At 43.9% G+C, this 22440-nt stretch overlaps 1 protein-coding gene across 8 annotated transcripts in view; it reads right to left on the reverse strand.

Moving 5' to 3' along the window:
- WBP1L (WW domain binding protein 1 like) overlaps nucleotides 1-21507 on the reverse strand; it is a 51012-nt gene extending 29505 nt beyond the window's left edge. For 2 of the 8 annotated variants that reach the window (XM_073240493.1, XM_073240492.1), the window contains exon 1: nucleotides 21319-21507. In XM_073240493.1, the coding sequence (XP_073096594.1) occupies nucleotides 21319-21408 (90 nt within the window). In that variant the 5' untranslated portion in view covers nucleotides 21409-21507. Of the gene's footprint in view, nucleotides 1-1625; nucleotides 1814-3083; nucleotides 3263-3610; nucleotides 3771-21318 lie in introns of those variants that run through there. The other 6 variants (XM_073240494.1, XM_037001217.2, XM_073240495.1 and 3 more) reach the window with 5 other exon arrangements.
- Between the last annotated feature and the right edge of the window lie 933 nt (nucleotides 21508-22440).

Here is a 22440-nt window from a genome sequence, read left to right on the forward strand (position 1 = left end):
GTATCGGTACAATATAGCAACAGCCTCCCAACTCTTAGTCAATGCAAACCGGTAATCGCCAGATGTCAGGGCTGCTGCCCACTACACCCTCCACCTCTGTAAAGGAATTGGTCCTCCAGCTTCTGGTTTCTAGTACCCCTGTGGTCCTGCATCCTCTAGGACCAAGCAGATAAAAATCAGTTACCATTTTACTAAATGTTTACTCTCAGCCAGCCAAGGTACTCATGTTTTAAATGGATTCTTTGGTGAAATCCCCCAATAACTCTTCGCATAGGTTTTATTATTTCCACTTCAAAGATGAAGTTCAGGGCAGTCAGGAGCCAGGATATGGATGCAGGTCTTTCTGGCTCTCCAGCCCTGTTCTTTCCACTGGAACAGGCAGTTTCCACCCGCTCCCTCCAACCTGCTGACATAGCAAGATAGGATGCTTCATCCATCCTATTTCTAACGCTGCTCAAAATCCTTGCCAGGGCTCGCTCTGCCCATAGGTTAATTAAAAGGACAGCATTTCTTGGGGGACAGAGGAGGTGCTTAAATGGGGCCTCCATTTTTTGCCTATCAGCTGCATCAAAAGAACACTGAAGATTAACAAAGGCAGTAATAGACTATATGGAGCTTTTCAGAGAAGCTTACTTTGAAAAGAATTTCAGGCAACCCAAGGGAAATTGGCTCACCTAGCATAGCACTTTTCTGAGAGCAAGATGAAACCAGTCCTAGCAGCGACTCTCTATAAGGGTTCTGGTTTGATCTCAGCTGTGGCTTTTCCTCACCAGGAACAGGCAACCAAGGGTGTGTGTCCATCCCCACCCCCTTAGAGCCGCCACTAGTAACAGCTACACATTCCGACACAGACATGCCTCTCAGACCAAACGGGGTGGGGGTGGCCAACTTTGAGAAGCCCTGGAACAAATAGTTGGCAACAGCTGTGTTCTCAACAGACAGCAGTTGGTTGCTCGCTACTGTTTTCTCATTCCACACTAGGTTACTGGCTATAGTTTAGTGCCCCTACTTCAAATAGCAGCCTGCAAGGCAATCAATTCTCTGCCACAGGGGTCTGTTGGCTCTGAAAACCGGTCAGGAGGGCCAAAGTGTAGTCAATCCCACTCCATCCCTCTGAGGTATCCAGGATGTCCCACAGCCACACAGCCGATCCGACCACATGCTTTAAAGGAAAAAGCCTCTGGGAGCCCTTCCCTTTAGAAGATCCCCAGGTCCCCAGAATCTCTTCAGAATGAGAGAACTGTGAAGAAATCTCTAACTAGCCAAATCAAAATGAAGAAGGAATAAAAGGGGGTCTGACTGAGAACCCCACTGTCTCTCTCCCTCCCCAGCCTCACCCCTCATAAAGCTTTGGAAATGGCTTTATGATGTTTAGTGGAAAATCAGACCAAACGGCCCCGAGGGAAACCTCAGAGATGTTGGGGGTTAGGAGTACCATGGCTCTGGATGTAAGAAGCAACTAGCAAACACAGAGGGAAGACTGGGGATTTCTGTAAGGGAGCTGGCCTGCTGTAACTGCGAAACATTTTCTAAAAGGTTCCCTCCACCCAAAGCAGTAATACAGTGAACAAGCTCCCACCCTTCATCCCTTCCCAAACCCAATCCACGTGTAACAGTTCAATTACCTGTCTAAGACCCAAAAGGAAAGGCATCCTGCAAGAGCATCGTCCACACTAACGTTTGGAACAAAGGGCTTTTAGAAGTTAAGGTCTTGGAATGAGCATTTCCCCTGGTGGGCCTGCGTGCTCAGCGGTCCCAGTGAACCGGCCTTCCTTAGCAAAGAAGAAAAGTAAACAGAGTGCTGGGACCAAGCAGGCACTCTCCCTCCTGCTCTCCTCCCGCCTGGCTCCAACCCACCCCCACCTTCTCGTGACCTATCTCAGACGCAGCAAAGCCCAAGCTGTCTGCCAAGCGGGAAATGACATCAGTTCAGGCACAGCAGAAAGAACTCCAGACAGCTGCTGTGGAATACTGAGGAGAATGCGCTGTAAATCCAGGGCAGCTAGCCCTGGGCCCACCTACCAGCTCCCCTCCGCTCCCCTCGCCTCTGAGCTGCTCCGGGTATATGTAAATCAAGTCTCTAAAGCTGGAAAGGGCTGCATTTCTCTGAATAAGGACTGGCTGTAGAGCTCCCAAGGTACTGTTTCTCCTCCTTGGGAAAGAAAATCAAGCCCAGTGACTCTCAGTTTCACAGAAACTTTTCTTCCCCCACCTCTGCCAGAGTGGGTACTAAATAATAGCCCATTAAGCTTGGCTGTCCCAACTTTCTCTACAGACTGAGGCAATTCGCAGAGAGGGCTTGGAGAGGCACCTTTTCCCCAGCTAAGGTAGGATGTGCTACCTTGGACACTGACCTCTCAAGTCCTCACTTCTACAGGAGAGTTTATATTTCATAAACATAGTGGGCATGTACAGGTGCCAACATCTTTCCTCACTTGTCTTACAAAAGGTACAGCAAGTCCCACTGCAGCCTCCAAGTTGCCAGTAAAGCAGATCATCTATATTTAAACCATACTCTTGCTTCTGAAAAGCTCACCAACTTAAGTTTATCATGCTTTCTTCTCTGAACTCAGTTTATGCAGAAAATGGCTAACAGCAAAGCTTTGCACAAGAAGCAAAGGCCCTGGGGTTGGCATCCTGAGCTGCATTTTCCTAGCCAGTGGTGGTGTAAGCCAGCTCTCACTTGGCTAGCCTTCCCCAGCAGCAGGTCACAACCGCTCTCTCTGCCCTGAATCCTCTACCAAAGATAACACTAGGAAAGAACAAAAGGTCCTTGTTTGGATTTTGTTATTGCAGAAATGACTCTTAAGGAGAACAATCTTCAAAGGAATTTTATAAATCCAAAGTTATTTTCTAATAAAACTTAAGTTGCAAATTTCTTCTATTTTCAATCACTCAAAACAAGTATATCTCATCTTTCTTTTTATTTTGTACAACAATTTTCTTCCAGGGACATTTACCAAAGGCCTCCACAGGAGTGGCACTTGCTGGGCATGACCCAGAGAAATCAGAAATGATTCTTGCAAATCAGGTTACCAATCACCCCCACCTAGGCCAGTAAATTAGCAGCAAACACAACTTACCATGGTGAGTTGCCAAAAGTACTCTTCAATCATTAGTGAATCCAGCCAGACACACAATGTGCTTGCTGCAGGTCTCCCACCGACAGTCAAGGTCGCAACTTTACTGACAAGGAAATGAATGAGCCAACCCAGCTGAGCCACTTCCTCGAGGCTTATGAAAATGACTTGCAGCCTCACTGCTATGGAAAAGAAAGAGGGTGATGTGTGGACAGAAGTGGCTTCTGCTGCTACAGGTGTCTGGGAACTAGGAAGCCATTCTTCAGTAAATATGTATTCTCAAGACACATCCCATGCCCTGCTACCACCCTCACATACAGGCCAAACTGCCAGACAGGCAGGCCCAGACATCGAGGCACAGCCACACAGGGAAGAGCAAAGAAACCACTTTCAATGCCCTCCTTTCCTTTCTTCAGTTCCCTGGCAACCTCTGACTACCGCAAAACACATGCGGCATTATTAACACCGTCAGCCAAACCGGAGGAAAAGGGCACCCTCAGCCCTTCATGGGCAACTCTGCCTGTACCTACCTCACAGGACACTGGAAGGAGTTCTCTGGAAGGAGTACCAAGGCATCGGTGTTCTTATTCACTTGTTCCATGCCTACGGAACGCGCAGTGTGCCAGGCACTGTTCCAGGTGCTGGGGAGACCACCACGAGCACAGCACTCAAGAAGCCCTGCTCTGATGGCTACAGAAACATTCCACACTTCTAAATAATAGTCATCAGCAGTGACCTCCGAATCAGTGGCATTGCAACAAAATTACCAGAAATCCAAAAGTAATTTTGTAGAAGTTCAACCTAAATTATCAGAATCACATAATAGGCTTCCTACTTTGCCCCTAATGAATCATCCCTTCATGGATGCTACTCAAGGCAGTGTTTCTAATCAGCATTGTCTACCTGTACCTTCTTACAAGATTATAAATTCCTGTGTGCAAAGCAACGTTACACCCAAAGCAATACACCTAGCCCAGTACCACATAAGCTCTATCAAAACGATTGCTAATAATGACTTGTTTCTCACTAATCTGCTCCTCCTTACCCCCAACCCCTTGCTAACTCTCACTGTGCACTGAGATTTTGGGGGATAAGGAGAAAAATAGGTTTGATCTGGCAAATGCAAGCATCCCAGGAAGGTGAGTTCACTTTTTTGCACATCCTACAAATATTACAACCCAGTGACAGACTAGTCAGCTTGGGAATTTAAGAGGCAAGATGATCATTAGTAATTTCTGCTAGTCTGAAAAACAAGGGTCCTTTTATGTAACTGATGCAGGCTCATACATGGCGGGTCAAAGGTAAGTCAAACAATTTTAATCATCTGCCTAATAATGCAGAAATTAAAAGAAAGTTTCTGCAAACCAGAATTAAGCAGGATTATGTTGTCAACTGTTTAACAACTATTTATGGCCCCAAGTAGTGTCTGAGGCATCCTTCTTCTTGACCCAGTCCCCTCCTCCCCACTTCAGAGAAGCCCCAAAGATAGTGATATTGAAACCTTCTGCATTCTGATTAACTATTAAAGAAGACTTACTACAACAGCATGTATGTTCACAGCTGGTGGAATTCAATCTTTCACTGTAGCTGATTTAAGAATTTTTTGACAACGTTTTCCAAGGGAGCCTATGCATTTATAGTCTTTCAGTTCTGGGATGGAGGCACAGAGAGATGGTTATTTGTTCAGTACTGACAATGAGCCAGACTCTGTGCTAGGAACTCCATTCAACCAACATCTCACTAAAGCCACAACTTAATGATGTAGGAATAATCCCTACTGTGGAATTGAGAAACTGAGGCATATGAAACCTTGCCCAAGGTCACACAGCTAGCAATAGGAGGGCAAGGATTTGAACAGTCTCTGGTTCCAAAGCCTCCTTCCTTTACAGTAATACAGGAGTCCTGTTATTAGACCAGAAGTTACCAACAGGGAAAAAGTCAGAATTGAGGGTCAGCCAAACACTAAGTAGATGGGTATGCACATCCATGGTCAGTGCCCCAGAACCCTACCTGTAAGACTGCCACTTACACTGGATCTGACAGAGGTGTTCCGAAGTGTGGTGTCAGAGGCCGGAGCCCCAAGACTCTCCTCATTCTGACCCACTTTGAGGCCAGAGTTCTGTGATGTAAATGACTGGGCAACTCCTGAATTTCTCACCCATCCCCAGCACACAGTTGGACCCCACACAAGGAGCACACTGGAGCAGATCTCCCAGGCTTTGGAGCTCAGGTAACTTGGGGACCTATTTGCATATGCCCGCCTTCAGACCGCTGAGGCTGAAGGAAACTAGGCCTGACTTCCGGGGGTTTCTAATTTCAAAATCAAGGAATCTGAATAAAAAGGTTTTTGTCAGAACAGATCAGCAACTTCCAGGCTTCTAGGGTAGGAAATAATCTCCAGACCTAAGGCCATTTTATTTCCACTAGCTTTGTAGTGGCTGCTATGCCGACACAGAACATCTCAGATAAGTGACCTTTCTTATCTTTCTTAGCTTGGGCCCAGGCATATTTAAATGCCTTAGAGTTCTGACTCAAAAAATTCAAACTGAACACTATCTCAACCCTCAAACCAAAACAAGTGCCACAAAAGAAATCAAACCGAGACATCTTCACGTCATGAATAGGAGGCTGGGCACCAATAAGAGAAGCCTGTGGTAATTATTTTGGGGAATGCCATGGGAAGAATTCCAAACCCAGATTTGCAAAACCTTGCCAAGAAGAAATGTAAGGACTGCCTGGCTGCCAGAAACAAGAACACTAGCTTATCTGCGTTCTGGGGCCGGACAAGGGCAGACTAGCAGCAAGCCTGCCGAGGCACGAAAACATTCTGCTTCTGGTATCTGAGCAGGACAAGGAGTTCTCCAAGTCACAGGGCTTGGTTCTTCCACAAGACGTCCATAAAAACCTGTGGATGCTTTCCTACTGCTGAGACTTCCTGGGAAGATGGCCCCACCAACAGCCTTTAACTAAAGTTTGTAATCACTTGCTAAATGTCAGATGATGTATTTCAGGGAGGGAGGACTCTAATGTATGTTGGTATCTCACTTTTTACAGAGGAAAAACGTGATCTTTGGTGAGGTTAGGTAACTCATTCGAGACATATCTAGTAGGCAATGGAGCCACCATTTCAACCAGGCCTGTGCGGCTCCAAAACGGCTTCAACATGCAAGGAGATAGTATGTTGATATTATTTTGACCCTTCCCCCGTCATATGCAACCTGAAATCTACATATGACGGGGCCACCCAGGATATATCAAGGAATGAGAAGGATGCACTACTGGACAAATTAGCCTTGCCCTGGAGGACTTATTTATTCACTACCCAGGTGGGGAGTAAGGACAGCAATGCAGAAACAAACACAGGCACTCTGTAATAATTGTGCAGGGAGAGGCAGAGACACAAGTGCAAGAAGTGCTCAAGGAAGGGAGGCTGTTGAGGGACAGGATGGCCAAAGAAGCTGCTTCAAGAGATGGATACCAAAATAACACAGAGGGCTTTGAGTGGGAAGATGAGCACATGAGGCAGGCCAAGCCTGGCCAGGAGTAGGGAAACAAGGACACAGAGGGCATCGGAGAAAGGCAAAAGATGGGGCAGGATCACTTTTAGATAGACACAGAGGCCTTACAAACATGTGCCTTTACGAGTACAACTGATGCACACATTTTTCTTTCTGATGACTACAGCAGCACCATGAATATCGCGGACAAGAATTTCTATTTTACGAAGTAACTTAGGCTCTCTTTTTGCTTGTTTAATTGTGTTCCCTACTAAAATACGATTAAATCTCAGAGTTGATTTTGTTCCACTCTGTCGGGTGGGGAATGTAGAGGGAAGATACCTATATCCATGGTACAGATCCAGTCCTTTCAATAGAAATAAAACTAGCAGAAGCTGAAACCAGTTTACAACAGCTTCCTAAGGTTTCTACCTCTTGCTTCTCAACCCTCTAATAAGAAAATCCTTATGTGTTGATAATGAATCACTCCATAAATATATATCATTTCATGGATAGACATTTACCGCCCGCTCTAGAGTCCAGGCGTCTCTGAAACTTACCACTGACAGAAGGCTGTCACTGGTGGCTGATGGGCTGTTACTGGATTTGCAACTTTAGCTTTATCAAGACAACAGCAGCCTTGTTTGTTTTTGTACCAAAATATTAGGTTCATTTTTCCTGCTCTGGAAAGAGTTCAACCCAACCAAAATGGCAAGTAGCCAAGAATTACATGAAAATCAGCAAGCTACAGCTCTACAGCTCAGGCTGTCCACCAACACATTTCACGTCTTCTCTTGAATTGCTCCCTAAACCAAAGACCAGAATAAGAACAAAAGGAGGGACATAGGTCACATCAACTACATGGTACACACTCAGACAAAACCTGGAAAGAGAAGTCTATCGGGAAAATTCATCTTTAAGGTCTCTACTCTATCTGACTTCATCTTTCCCTTTCATTTGAACTTTGAGCCAAAGAGAGATATGTGGTCCACTTTCGGCAGGAACATGGGTACAGCGGTGGCCCACAGAAAGGGCTAACACCATAGTCATTTTTATTAAAGGCACCTCAACCGAGTCCCTGGAAGCAGCTCTAGATCCTCTGGTGTAAGGTCTTCAACAGCAATCACTTGCATTATGCAGAGAGAGACCATCTTGGTTGTGCTGTTATATAGGAAGATCTATTCATTCTTTCATGTGCTCATAAACTCAGCATTTATTTATTCTCAGGCTTATCTCATCTTCTGAGGCATAGGTAACTTAAGGGAAAGACGTGTAACTTTCACTTCTGTGTCCCTTATAATATCAAGCAACTCCTTGCACAAAATAGGCCCTTGAGAAGACTGTTACATGGATGAAGAGACTGAAGAGATCATAAAAATGAAGCTGAATCCCCAAACAGTGGCGGCTGACATTTTCCTGGCTACAGAAACCTGATAAACAGCTCTGGGTCCAGAACAGCATGTGACTGTTACTCTGAGCTCATGGGGTTTGATGCACAGATTGGGAAACCTTCTGTGTGTCGCTATTACCTACACAAAGTTGGCCCTCAAGTAGGCTGTCCGTGTGTCTCATTATCTGTACCAATTAGGCCCTCTATGATTTTTCAGCTGAAGAATTTAAAGGACTTAAGCCATCTCAAAAACAAAAATCCCTTACTCAAAGGTAAACTGGGACATGACCTAACCCCCACAACAACAGTTTGCCGATTACAGGGAACAGGATGAAGCTGCTCCTGGTTTTGTCTCCCATTCACCAGGTAACTCCATTAGGCAACACCTGGAAACTGCCTTTTTTGCTAAAAAGGATTGTGAAACTTTATAATAAAGTCTAGCTGGAAATGCAGCTCCTGGCACCATGCCTTTGCTCATTTCCTGGATCTTATGTAAATCAAATATTACCTCCTCCCTCCTTAGGCTATTTGGTAATCAAATCTACTCCAGGTCTAGATTGTGTCAGTCAAAAACAGCAGAAGAAAATATAAAGACAATCATCCCTCCCACAGATTTACATCCTGAGTAAAATGATAAGTAAAGGTGGTGAAGCCGGAGAGGGCATCCCATCGGACACAGGACACACTGGGCCTTTCATCATATATGCCCAGTCCCAGGCCACACCTGAACCTGGTACTCCCAGGCCACAGAGAGTGAGGCAACCTAGGATGATGGCAGAAGGTAAACCACTTCAAAAACACCTTGACCCAGGGGCCTAATCATGAAGACAGCAGAAGTGAGCAGAGAGATGTTACTATATAGGCCTAAAGCTAAGGGGAAACCAGGTGGAAGGGCCTTTGAGAAAGCCTCCCTCATCAAAGCAAGAAGGAAAGTCAGTGCAAGCCATGCCCCTCCCTAAAAAATAGCAGCTGCCAATATCTTTCCACTTATATCCATTATTCCAACTCTTTCTTTCTGCTCAAGATGTACATTCTGGGCAAGGTGTGCTCAATATTGCTGAAAAGGTGGCACTAAACAGCAAGAGACACACACAGTAAGTCATCATCCTGGTAGAACTTGAGGTTTATAAACCACTTTCACATCCATTTTAGCTGTTCCTGTCGTCAGCTTAGGGCCAGGCAGCTGTTACTATCCCCATCTGCCAGATGCTACATGGAAGGTCTGAAAATGTGAAGAGACCTAGGACCAGACCTAGGTCTCCTAGGTCAAGGGACAGAGGTCTCCCATGGAACCTCTGTGAGAGACTGCCCAGGGGGTGATTTTCCTGTAAACTAGAATCTACTGGGGCTCTGGTGTTCTGCCATGCTACCACCTATTCTGGTGAACTCGGGCCAGTTACTTAACCTCTCTGAGGCTTCCTTACGGCTCTCAGCACTGCACAGAGACCACTCCAAGGCAGCCATTTCGGCAGTAAGAGTCCCACATGGTCAGAGAAGCCTGTCTCTTTTGGAGGCAGAGCAGGCATGTGCTTTTCAGTAAAGCCTCTGAAGAGCCCCACAGTTCAGAAGCCTGTTCAGCCCTAAACCTCCCGCATTTTGAACAGTACCACCTCTCTTACTGAACATTTGTTGACAGCATCACTATCTCTACGGTGTCTTTTAGCCTCCAAACTCTATGTTCCAGTTCTCCCTCAGCAGCGTTGCTCATCAGCCATGAGACACCCCACCCCAACCACCAAATACTGCCCCTGGAGGGCAGGCATCGTCAGCCAGGCACAGGAGGGGGAGTGCAGCTTACACCATTCGAGAGCTAAAAGAGGAGAAAATGCGCTGACAGGGTCTCCTCATTTTCTCAGGCTTCTCCAAACATTTATGCAATCTCAGATAAGAATGGGATTTTTCCAAAAATTTTCCCTAAACTAGAAATTGAGGGCAAAAGTCATAAGTTAATCTTTCACTTCATACACTGGGCAGAGGCTGGAAATAGTTATGTGTGTCCAAAAAGTGACAAAGAACGTTCTGAGAAGGGAAAAGGAGTTTGCCATGATTAAAACTCCACCTCTGGAGCTGATCCAAGTGAATAAGAGAAGGCTGTGGTTGGAAGAGCATTTCTGATTCTCAGGGGACTGAAGGGCACTGCTGGGGAGTAACTTCTTTTTTTAAGTCATGGAATACTTAGTGAGGGCTCACTAATTATGAAAACTGAAGAAAACTGTATATCAATGATACCTTAATAAAAAAAAAAAGAAAACTGAAGAAAATAATCAGCTGAATTTTCTTAATAGTATTTTTATCCCTGGATCTAATCCAAATTCTCACATCCAAGATTCTATCCTAGAGTATTAAGGAATTACTGTCAACATTTTAGAGTGTGATATGGTATGTTGGTTATATTGAGGAACAGAATCATTTTATCTTCCAAAGATTCAAGTGGAACTTTTTATGGTTGAAATGACATGAAGTATGCAGTCTGTTTGAAAATAATTTTACTAGGAATGAATGAAAGTAAAAGTGGATACATACAAAATTAAGACTGGCCATGATGATAAACTGAAGTTGGGTGATAGGTACGGGGGGAGGCTCATTTTACCATCCACGTTATTTTTGTGTATGTTCAAAACTTTCCATAATAAAAGTATTTAAAGGATTCTATTCTAAATAATGTTCATTCTTGACCCAAAATAATATTAAGCTTTAACAGAGACCCTAAAAGAACTAAGAAACACCAATGGCTCAAGCAGCAAAAGAAAAAAATAGATAAAATGAACTTCATCAAAATTAAAAACAGTTGTGCTTCAAAGGGCACCATTAAGAAAATGAAAACCAAACCAAACCATAGAATGGGAAAAATATTTGCAAATCACACATAAAGAATTTACACAGACTTCTGAACTGTGGGGCTCTAAGCACAGCACAGTCTACCATGAAGAGAGACAGTAGACTTCCTTGACCACTTGGGCCTCTTATTGTAGAGATGTCTGCCTCCGATGGTCTCCGGTCAGTGCTGACAGCAGTAAGTAAGGCTCAAGAGGTTATGTAATTGGCCCAGGGTCACGAGAATAGGTTGGTAGCATGGCAGAATGCTAGAGCCCCAGCAGATTCTAGTTAAAAGGAAAATCTCCCCCTGGGTAGTCACTCACTGGGGTTCCATGGGAAGACCTCTGTCCCTTCAGTCAGATAAAGGACTTTACAATGGGCAACAGATTGAATAGACATTTCTCCAAAGATGATATACAAATGGCCAATAAAGACATGAAAAGATGTTCAACATCCTAGTTTAGGGTAATGCAAATCAAAACTACAATGAGATAGTGCTTTGAACCTATTAGGATGGTTATGATAAAAAAGACAGTAACAAGTGTTGGAGAGGCTGGGGAGAAATTGCAACCCCCATACATTGCTCATAGGGATGTAAAATGGTGCAGCTACTTTGGAAAACAGTTTGGCAGATCTTCAAAAACTTAAACATAGTTCTTCAAAAACTTACCATATGACCAGCAGCTCCACTTCTAGATATATACCCAAGAGAAATGAAAACATATGTCCACATAAAAACTTATGTATCAATTTTCAGAGCAGCACTATTCATAATAGCCCCAAAGTGGAAACAGCCCAAATGTCCATCAGTTGATGAATAAACAAAATGTTATGCTCATTCAATATTAATGGAAAAAAGGAATGAAATACTGACAGATGCTATACAACATGGATGAACCCTGAACACCATACCAAAGTGAAATAAGCCAATTACAAAACACCACATGGCATATGATTCCATTTATAAGAATGTCCAGAATGGGAAAATCCATAAAGACAGAAAGTAAATCTACTTTCTGTGGTTGTCAAGTGCTGAAGGTGGGGGTGTGGAGGTAGGGATGGAGAATGGCTGCTAATTGATACAGGATTTTTTTGGGGGGGTGATGAAAATGTTCTGAGATTAGACAGTGGGGATGGTGGCACAGCCCTGTGAACACACCAGAAACCAATGAATTGTATACTCTGAAAGAGTAAACTTTATGTGAACTGTATCTCAATAAAGCTGTAATTATTTTTTTAAAAGCCTCAGAAACCATCCTCACCTCAGAACAGGAAGTACCAGGTGGAGGCTGGGGACAGGTGTCAAGAAGCCCCAGGGAGCCCCTCGTGTCCAGACAGTGCACCGTGTGTGCAGGGCAGGCAGGTCTCTGTGTGGCCTAGCTCTGTGGTTGAAAGAGATGACGAACCATGGCTCCCACACCAGAGGAAAAGGCAACTGCTTTACCAGTGGCAATCCCCCTTTCTTACCCTCACGGAAGAGTGCACACAGATATACAAATGGGAAGAACAGTATATATTCTAACATACCTGCTCTAAAAATAAATAATTTCATACTTTACTTTTGGAAAACAACTGCTGGAAAAATCCCTCTCATCTGATTGTCAAGACTGATAATATGGGAAGTGATTCACATGACTAGGAGTTAAAATATATTCTTATATTCCTCCACTGGAAACAGATCTTGGGTCAGGAGTAGGGAAGTCTTAAAACTTACTCAAGGCTTAAAAAATAAGAATAATAACAAAGGCTAGCATTTACAAAGTAATTACTATGTGGGCAGCACAGTTCTAAGTGTTTATAAGCACTAACTAATGAACCCTCACAATAACCCTATAAACTGGTCCTATTACCCCATTTTACAGATGAGGAAACCAACCCAAGGTTAGTTACATGGAGGCAGTTTGGCTCCAGAGTCTGCTAGTCAGCAATGCAAGTTTCAAGTGTCCCTTCTCCTGTGATGACCAGCACGGGAGGGTTGGCTGGGCACAGTTAGACTTGTGGGCCACACAGCAAATGGCCAACACCTCCAGGCCCCCTGCCTGGTATCTTCCAAGGGACCACATGCCACTTCCTTCAGCACCTGAGCAGGCCTATCCACCCTTCTCTAGCTACAGATTCACTGCCCTGGGTGAATTCTCCACAACAAAGGGAGCAACCAGTCTGCAGATGGAGAAGAGACTGGAAGCTAAGAAAATTAAAGACCATAGTGTTTTGAGGAAGTAAACTGAAATGTTCCCCAGGCTGAGTCAGAAGGCAGGGCTTCAAGAAGAAGCAGAGAGCCTAGTTGAAGAAATGCTGCTCATACATGTGTACGGAAACGAGCTCTTGCACACCTAATTGATCGAGATACAACCACTTTGGAGAGCAACTTGCCACTCTCTACCCTAAATTTCAAATGTCAATTTCCTATAATCCCATAATTCCCAATTCCACTTCTAAGAATCTAGCACAACTACAGAAAGAAGGAAGCATAATGTTCACAGTGCAAAATGGCAAAAACATGGGGTAAGACATATGTTTATCCACAGAGGAATGGTTTAATCAATCATGGTCTAAGGCAATAACACAGGCATTTTTTTTTAAATCAGAGGTACATATGCGATATGGAAAGAAGTCTACCATATATAAAGGTAGAAAAAAAGCACATGTTGTAAAGTACTACATATAAATTATCCCATTTGTTTTAAAAACCAACGAAACAAAATACAGAACCCATGCACACCAACAACTTTGTTTATAATGTGTTTATAGATGTATGAATTATATCTATAAATATGCAGCATAAGCCAAAGAAAACCCTCAAAACCACACCAAACCACATACTTTCACTTTTTACTTAAAGCATTTTCATGTTCCTATCTTATTTACCATTGTTATGAGCATGTGTTGATTTTGTGTAATTAAAAACTGATGTGAAAAGGTAAAAGGTACCTTAAAGCTCAAAGGAAAAGCGAAGGAAAATGGGAAGAAAGCCATAGCGGACCTTGCACCCAATCACACTGGGGTAGGTTTTCTGCTTCCCCACCCTCTGCAAATGCAGCAAGGGGATCTGCATATTTAAAGACAACTGACTCAAGAGAAAAGAAGGAAGTACACAGGATGAACCTCTCATACCACTCAACTCTATGTTCAAGTCCCAAAGAGATACAATGCTCTACATCCCAGTGTAGACAGCCAAATACTAACTTTCTCTCCCAAATAAACCACTACGAGGGAAGAAATATTTAGATCTGGTCAATAAACTAAACTGTGGGGTTTTTTGTTGTTGTTTGTTTAGTTGGTTTTCAATACAACTGGAGTGAAACTACCAGGTGAAATTTTATGAGTGAGATAATTTAGGAAATGGCAGCAAAAAGCAGCATGTAGAATTTTGAAAAGCACAAGTATTTTCTCCATGAATGCATGCCTCTGACCTGCAAGAATGTGTAATGAATAGTGTTATAACATGAGATCTGTCGTGATATTAAACAATCAACAAAGACATGTTTTTATAAGTTCACTCTAGGACCCACCCTCTAAGCCACAAATATTCTTGCAATGTCTTACATTCACTTTCACCTCTTTCAAAACAAGTTCAAATTTTTAAAAACCACCTAAGACAGTGTATCAAAACTTAGCCTTGACACTAGGAGAGTGATGGTGGCATGAGGAACAGAAAATAGACAACTCATGAGTCCTCTGTTTCCCACAGAAGGAAGTATGGAAAGAAGAAAACCAAAAATAAATAAATCGAAGTTATGGGAACGTAGCTGAGTAAGCAAAAGTATTCCAAACTCCCAGTCCATGCAAGACTGGCGATCTCTAAGTCTGAGAGAATGACCTACTTTAATTCCCACACTGGGAAAGCCCAGAATTGTATCAACAAACTGCAGAGTCAATAGGATGAGATTTGTTTCTCCTATCCTTACCTCCCAGGTTGCAACAGTCTGGATTTATTTGTATTTCTTTGTTTGTGGTTTCCACATGGCATGCAGTTTTTGGGCCAGACTTTGCTCCACCTAGTGGAAATACAAAGGATGGTCCAAAAGGGAGGTGCCCAACAGCCAGACCTCAGCCTCTCTGCTATATGCCACCAAGCAGACATGTGACTAAGACCCGCTGTAACTGCTCCCTGTCACTCAGTGGCTATTCTTATGGTCTATGCAGTTATAGTAGGATCAGTAGCCCAGGTGGTGTCCACGCCTGGGGTTGTAGGGCAATAAAAAAATGAACCCATGTCCTTACACCACCTGGATCCTGATAGTCCTCAAGTATTATTCCAACAGCTTAAGGCTATAAAGGAAGAGGACATTCAGGCATATGGATGGCCAGCATTCAAAAGGCAGCTGGAATCTTGAATCCAAAGCCATCTACAGTACCCACAGTATCCATAAAGGGTTGCAAACACCCACAGAGGAGCTGCATCCTGGGAGCCTGAAAGGGAGGGCTCTCCTGAAGTCGCACAGCTTCCCTGAGGTCCGGGACAGTGAGCCTCCCTCATGGTGACCGTGAGAACACCTAATGATTTCTGCAGGCTGAGTGTGTATGAAAACAAACAAACATCCACAAGGCCAAAAAGGAGAGTAGGGCCAAGACTTGGAATGGGGAAAGGAAAACGTCCTAAGAACACGACTCAGTTCAGATTGGTTATGGGAGCACAGAGGACACTGAGCAAAGAAAGTAAAGCGCCAACAGGCTTTCACTGGAGCAAAAACAAACACCTTCTTAAAAGGAAACCACAAGGGCAGCCCAAAGCAAGAGAAAAGAAAGTTCAAGATTGGGTGAATAAGGGAGGTTCACTGGCTTCTGAACCACAAACTAAAAAAATGTTTTTTTTTCAAAATGTTTGATGTTGCTATAACACATAGAATATAAACAGTAATACTGTAATATCCTGGTCTGGTAACAGGTTAAGTGCATCTAGTAATGTATAATCAATGAGTTACTACATTGTGCATCTGAAACCAATATAATATTGTATTATCAACTTTATTCCAATAATCAACAGATCAAAGAGTAATCAAGATTCTGGGTGTTAGGGTTTTATACTGATCCACCTACAATCTGTTGTCAGAGGTGGTTTCATACACTTCACGATGCCATGTTCTCTCTTCGAGGAAGGCTGACCTCAAACCCTGTGACCATGAGCACGAGCTCATAAGAAGAGAGCAGGCACCACTAAACCAGGCTTTCTCTACCGCGACACTACTGACATTTTGGACCAGACAACTCTTTGTTGGAGGGGGAGGGGCATCCTTTGCTGCGGGATGTTTAGCAGCATACCTGGCCTCCACTCAGTAGCTACCAGTGCCACTCCCGAGCTGTGACAACCAAAAGTGTTTCTAGACACTGACAAATGTCCTCTGGGAGAGGCAAACACATAGGTTCACCATGAAATTTACCAGCATAGATAGCTAAAAGATCACAGGGACAAATGTAAACTCAGATACAGAACAAAATCAAAGAAGGTACTTTCAAACTCCCCAAATCTCAGTTCCTGAGCTTAGTCTGGGAATTGAGATTAATTTACGAACCCTAAAGCACTGAGGGCCACCAGTAAGAAGAGTAGTGATAATTATTATTATATTTAATAACCATTAAATATATTCCAAGAACTTTACATATACTGTGTCTTTTCTCCTCAGAATAAACCTGTAAGGTACATGTTATTATCCCAATTTTATAGATGAGAAAACGAAGGCACAAAGAGGTTAAGTAACTTGCTCAAGGAGAGTTAAGTGGGAGAGTCAGGTCCGCAGCTCAGGTGGTCTGTCCCCAGAACCCATGACCTCAGCTCCATGTGTGACTATACTCCCCTACTCCCACACTGGAAAGCTGTTAAATTGGCATTGTCTAATAAGCAGTCAGTAGCCACATGTACCTATTTAATTTAAATTAATTAAAATTAAGTATCATACCACTTTGGAAAACAGTCTGGCAGTCCCTCAGAGGGTTACACATAGGGTTCCATATGACCCAGCAATTTCAGTGCTAGGTATACACCCAAGAGAAATGAAAACATATGTCCACACAAAAACTTGTACGTGCATGTTCATAACAGCATTATTCATACTAGACCAAAAGTGGAAACAGCCCAAATGTCCATCAGTTGATGAAGAGATAAATTAAATGTGGCACATTCATACAATTGAGTATTAATTGGCCATAATAAGGATTATTATGAAAGATCGATACATGCAATGATACCCTGATTTATGAACATGGATGAATCCTGAAAACATTATGCTAAGTGAAAGAAGCTAGTCACAAAGGACCACACAGTGTATGCCATTTCTTGGAACATTCAGAATAGGCAAATCTATTGAGATGGAAAATAGGTTAGTATTGCCAGGGGCTGAGGGAGGTGGGGACGGATAAGGTAGGGCCTGCTAATGGCTATGGGGTTTCTCTCTGAGGTGATGACAATGCTCTAAAATTAGAGAGCTGTGACAGTCACACAATTCTATGACTTCGTAAAAAAACATTTTAGGTACACTTTTAAAGGGTGAATCTTTGGGCATGTTAGTTATATTTCAATAAAACTGATATAAAAATTAAAAAGTTATTAAAAATTCAGTTGCTCAGTTACCCCAGGCACACTTCAAGTGCTCAATAGCCATTCGTGGCTAGGTGGCTACCAAAATGGACAGCACTACTATAGATCATTTGCGACATCCCACGAAGTTCCACTGGACAGCACTGCTTGGATGAATGGAAAGAAGACCTCCTTACGATTTAACTGCAACTTACCTTTCAAGTCTCATCTACTCTTACACCCCTCTACACACCCACAAAGAAAGCTCCCACTGTAGACTATGTGCCACCTCCAAATACATCCATTTTCACTCTTTCACACCAGAATAGGCTTTTCACCTTCCTGGTCTATGGGTATCCTACTTAATCTTATCAACTTTTAAAGCCCATCCAAATGCCTCTTCCTCTACAAGCTTTCCTTAAATCCCTCCTTCTCCTGGCCCTAGCAGAATCAATGGCTCCCCTGCCCTATGTCTGTACCTCCATTACAGCATTAATCCCTCTGGGTTACAAATCATGGTGTGTCATCTGTCTTTCCTACAAGATTATCAGCTCCCTGAGGACAGGGATTCAGTAATTCATGTGAGGATTCCCAGTGTCTACCAATAATAATGGCCTGCTGCAAAGAGTGGACATATCAGTAACTGTTTGCTAAATTCTACTGAAAGATTTACAGAAACTCAAGGTGTTGATTTTATACAACTGCTCACTTTAGTACACCAAACAGTCTAAGAAAATGAGGGAAATGGGGTTAGAATCTGGGCATCTCATATCCCACTACTGTACATGAAGCAATGATTTCAGTGATCACACCGAAATGCCTTTTTAAAAAATTGGGGCAAAGGAGGTGAGTAAAAAGATGGAATTGTGGAGGAGGGGTATACTACTGAAGGGTGTGGTGGGAAAATAAATATCCCTTCCAACTCAAAGTTTTAAGCATGGCAGAGGAAAGGTAAGGAATGCATCTCGAGAGATTTGTGCCCAGACCACTGGCTGAGTTACTTTATGTCTACTAAAATTTTATTTTAAATAACATAGGCAGATTTTTCTGGTTGAATTTAACCAACAATAGAAAGAAAGAAACTCTACGTATCTCAATCATTACTTAACTGGAAGAAACAAATGCCAAGACCTTCACTGTTTGTGGAGACTCTACTACTCTTTAATTCTTTTTGGATTCAAGGAATCCCATCTGAGTCACAGTAACCTATAGCAAAGTTACGTCTAAGTTCCCAATCACAAAAGGGAGCTACGCTGAGGAACCTTCCTGGGCCAGGATGGCAAGAAATGACTGTCCCAGTGCAGAGCTGGTAACAGAGAAAGCAAGCTGCCGAGTACCATATATTTCTGATATTAAATGCACATTAAAAAAAACAGTATTTGATAGAGCCATCTCAAGGAAAAAAAAAATGCAATGAGATAACCAAACCATTTTCAATGTGGAATGAGAACAGCAAGTCCTCCTCAATCAGAGGGAGCTGGAAACCACTTGTTGAAGTAGGGCCAGTGAGTACCTGAAGCAGATCCTATGCCCAAATAGTCACTGAATTTTCTTTAGTGATTTCTACAAGCCAAAAATCAACAAAAACCAAACCAAAACAAAAACCAAAATGACTAAATAGTGGTAGGTTCAGAGTTAATAATTATATAGTAACTTTCATTCCAAAGGTTCCAAACACACATCCCACTATAGTTATCTAATACGTGCACAGATAGAAAGAGACAAGGGGAGGCAGGGGCGGAGGAGAGTATATGTGGGGAGGGGTCAGGAAGGGGAGACTGTTCCTTACAAACTTTCCCTTCTCTGCGGGAACTGTAACCACGTGATAGCTAATGGTCAGTGTTAGGATCCACCCAAACGGAACAAAGTACAAAAGCCACCCTATCCCCAAAATAAGTATTGAGAGTGCCAGGGAAACGATAAGTGAGTGGCCTGTGATGAACAAACTGCAATTAGGGTGTGACAATGAAGATCCCCTCCCATACGGTGCCAACTTCCAGGTTTCCATGACCTGGCAGGAACCTCCACTATCCATCCTTTTCTGCCACAGAAGTGGATCTTGTTCCCCTCATCTTCAACCTGGAGCCGCACCACTGCTCTCCATTCGGGTGAAGCAGCGGGCCCAGGGCACCCCCTCCAAACGCTCCAGTGGTCCTACATAAGTACCCTCTCGCAATGTTATTTATTAGTTATTGGGAACAGCCTTTAGAGATATCTACAGAAGTACACAAGTACAAAGAAAAAGCAACTGTTACACATTTTGTTGTGTCATCATTGATTCATCTTAACTTTACCAATCCTGAGGACTATAATTTTTTAACAGACAAAGAAAATGTCTTTCTCCTGCCAGTTTCATCATTTTACACTGGGAAAACAGAGCACCCCAACAAAGCCTAAATCAGAAGGGTTCCAACCTTAGAAAAGGTATTACACTGGCCCAGAAAATGAGCTCTATTCCTTTCACGTTATTTCAAATTATACATATATTCTGGGGGAAAAATAGAAGACACTTCAACAGGTAAATGAATAAACACACTGTGGTATAGCCATGCAACAGAATATTATTCAACCATGCAAAGAAATGAAGTACTGGTACACGCTACAACATGGATGAACCTAGAAAACATTACACTACGTGAAAGAAGTCAGACACAAAAGGTCACATATTATAGGATTCCACTGATATAGAATATCTTGAATAGGTAAATCCACAGGAAAACAGATTGGTGTTGCCAGGAGCTGGGGGAAGGGAGAACAGGAAGAACTACTTAACAGGTAGGGGGTTTTCTTTTGGGGTGATAAAAATGTTTTGGAACTAGACAGACATGGTGGTTGCACAACCTGGTGAATGTACTAAATGTTACTGATTGTTCACTTTAAAATGGTTTTAAATGTTTTATGTTACGTGAATTCGTCTTATTCAAAAAATAATTTTCCAAATATGAGGATACAAATGGGCGAAACACAATGCATATGTGAAAAGGCAGCTTGTAGCTCGTAAACTTCTAGGGAAAAGACAAGTATTTTTACTGGCACTCTGCTTCTACTCTCGATCACAACACAAAGTTCAAGCACTAACCTGTATAGACAGCCATCCCGACGTGTGTGTGTGTGTGTATGCCTTTCTGAAAGGATAGGGAAGGGAACAGAAAATGAAGAAAACAGAATGGGAAAGGTCTGCCAACTGCAGGGGAAGGAGGGGTGAGTGACTCCCCCTACCGCACCCCACCCAACCTGGCACCAGGAGTTCCCATTAAGGTTTCGAAATGCCAGCCGGAGCTGGAATCGGCACAAGCCAGCTTCTCTGCCTGTATAAAAAGCAAGCCACCCAGCAAGAAAAGCTGGGATGCTCCATTTGCTGCCCATATTGGCATCCACCCTTTGCTCAAAAGCCCTGAGCTGGCCCGGATCAGTATCAGTCACTGGCTCTCCCAAGCAAGCCAGCCTAACAGCAAGAGCTTGTTTTAGCTCAAGTGTGCCCTCCTCCAGAAGGGTCCCAGTCTACTTCATCCCACCTGCCTTCCAAGAGTCCTGCCTCCAACCAATGCCTCCAGCCATCAAAAATGGGGCCAAGATGCCCTCAGAACTTTCCTTCCAAACTGAAATATCCTTAGACCCTCCTCGCTCTCAGGCTAGCTCAACCCACGTACCCCTACCCGCACAGAAATATACACATCACTGCCTTGGAGACCTGATACATGGAGCAGGGGCGGGGACACAAATGAGCCTCACACGCCCCAGCTTGGCAGCACTTATCCAGTCACAGTCACCCCCAGCCCACCTGACCTAACTTCGTCTCAAAGGCCCTCACTCGCTCGGCACCATGCCTCTGCCACCTCCCTGACACCAAAACAGGTGTCCCTCAGCTGAACACCGACGCCTCCTTAAATCCTGTCCACTCCAGGCATGGATGCTCCTTCTCGGGACCCCTCAACTTTGTTCAACACTCAGCCCCCTCCAGCCAGGCCTCGACGACCCCCCCAGGCCCCGAGCCTGGCCAGGACGCCTCCTCCCCCTTACCTGCGGGGGTTCAGCCCTGGCTGGCAGGGGACTGGGCAGCGCCTGGAGGAGCAGGAGCGCCATGCCACCCAGGAGCCTTCTCTTCTCCATCCCCCTCCTGCTCCTGCTCCTCCGCCACGGCGCCGCCACCTCCCTCCTCCCTCTCTTCCCTCTTCTTCCTTCTTCCCTTCTTTTCCTGTTTCACTCTCCCCTCCCGCTTCCGGCTCTGCTCCACCACGCCCCACCTCAAACACCCTCCCAGACATCGGGGAGGCTCTCCAGTTCCAATGCTTCACTGGCCCCTGCCCCTCGCCCATTGATCAAAATAGCTGTCGATCAACGCAGAGTCCCGCCCCCTCCCCTCATGAAGACGGACGACCAGAGATCCAGCCAATGAAAAGTAGGAGGAAGCTAGGCCATCTTGAGAGCTGCTTGGCCTGGTAAACACCTCCCACTCCACAGAGTGGCGGAAGTAGATACAAAGGGGGGGTGCGGAGCCACCTGGAATGCGTATTCAAGTGGCTACTTAGGATGTTGCCATCTTGAGTGAGGCGGAAGTACTAGATTTCCAGTTTAGCAAAGAAAGGGGTGAGATGGTTCTAAACGGTGTAGAAAATCAGTTGTTTTTTTTTTTTTTTAAAGGCATCCTGGCTTTCCTAAAGAAGAAAACAACTTCAATCTAAAAATCTTTTGATGTTTTTTGTATTGAAGCATAGCCACAGTACTAGGGTCCCTCTCCTAGTCAAACCGCCCAAGCAGAAGCATGGGTCATTGTGCATTACCTGTGAGACAGTGCCTTCAACCTGAGGCGCAGCGCTTTGTGTCCAAAGTTCCAGGGACAAAATACTATTGACTCTACCGCAGAATAGCTCTGAAATCGAAGCCCATTGCTTCAATCATGTTTTCATCTTCTGACTAAATACAAAAGGTCTTCCTGCAGCCCAGAGATTTGCCAATTCTTCTTCCCTCTAGAATTTCTTCCACATCACAAAAGCAAGGGTGTTCTACCACACATAAAATCAAACATTATTGTCTCACAGCTTTACCTCTTAAAATACTTCAAAATATACAGGATATACAGCCCAAACTTCTCAATATTGTCCTCTCTGTATCCTGGTCCCTGCTTATTTCTCTTTATCTACA

Source organism: Manis javanica, chromosome 7, assembly GCF_040802235.1.
Source record: "Manis javanica isolate MJ-LG chromosome 7, MJ_LKY, whole genome shotgun sequence".
Taxonomy (NCBI): Eukaryota; Metazoa; Chordata; class Mammalia; order Pholidota; family Manidae; genus Manis; species Manis javanica.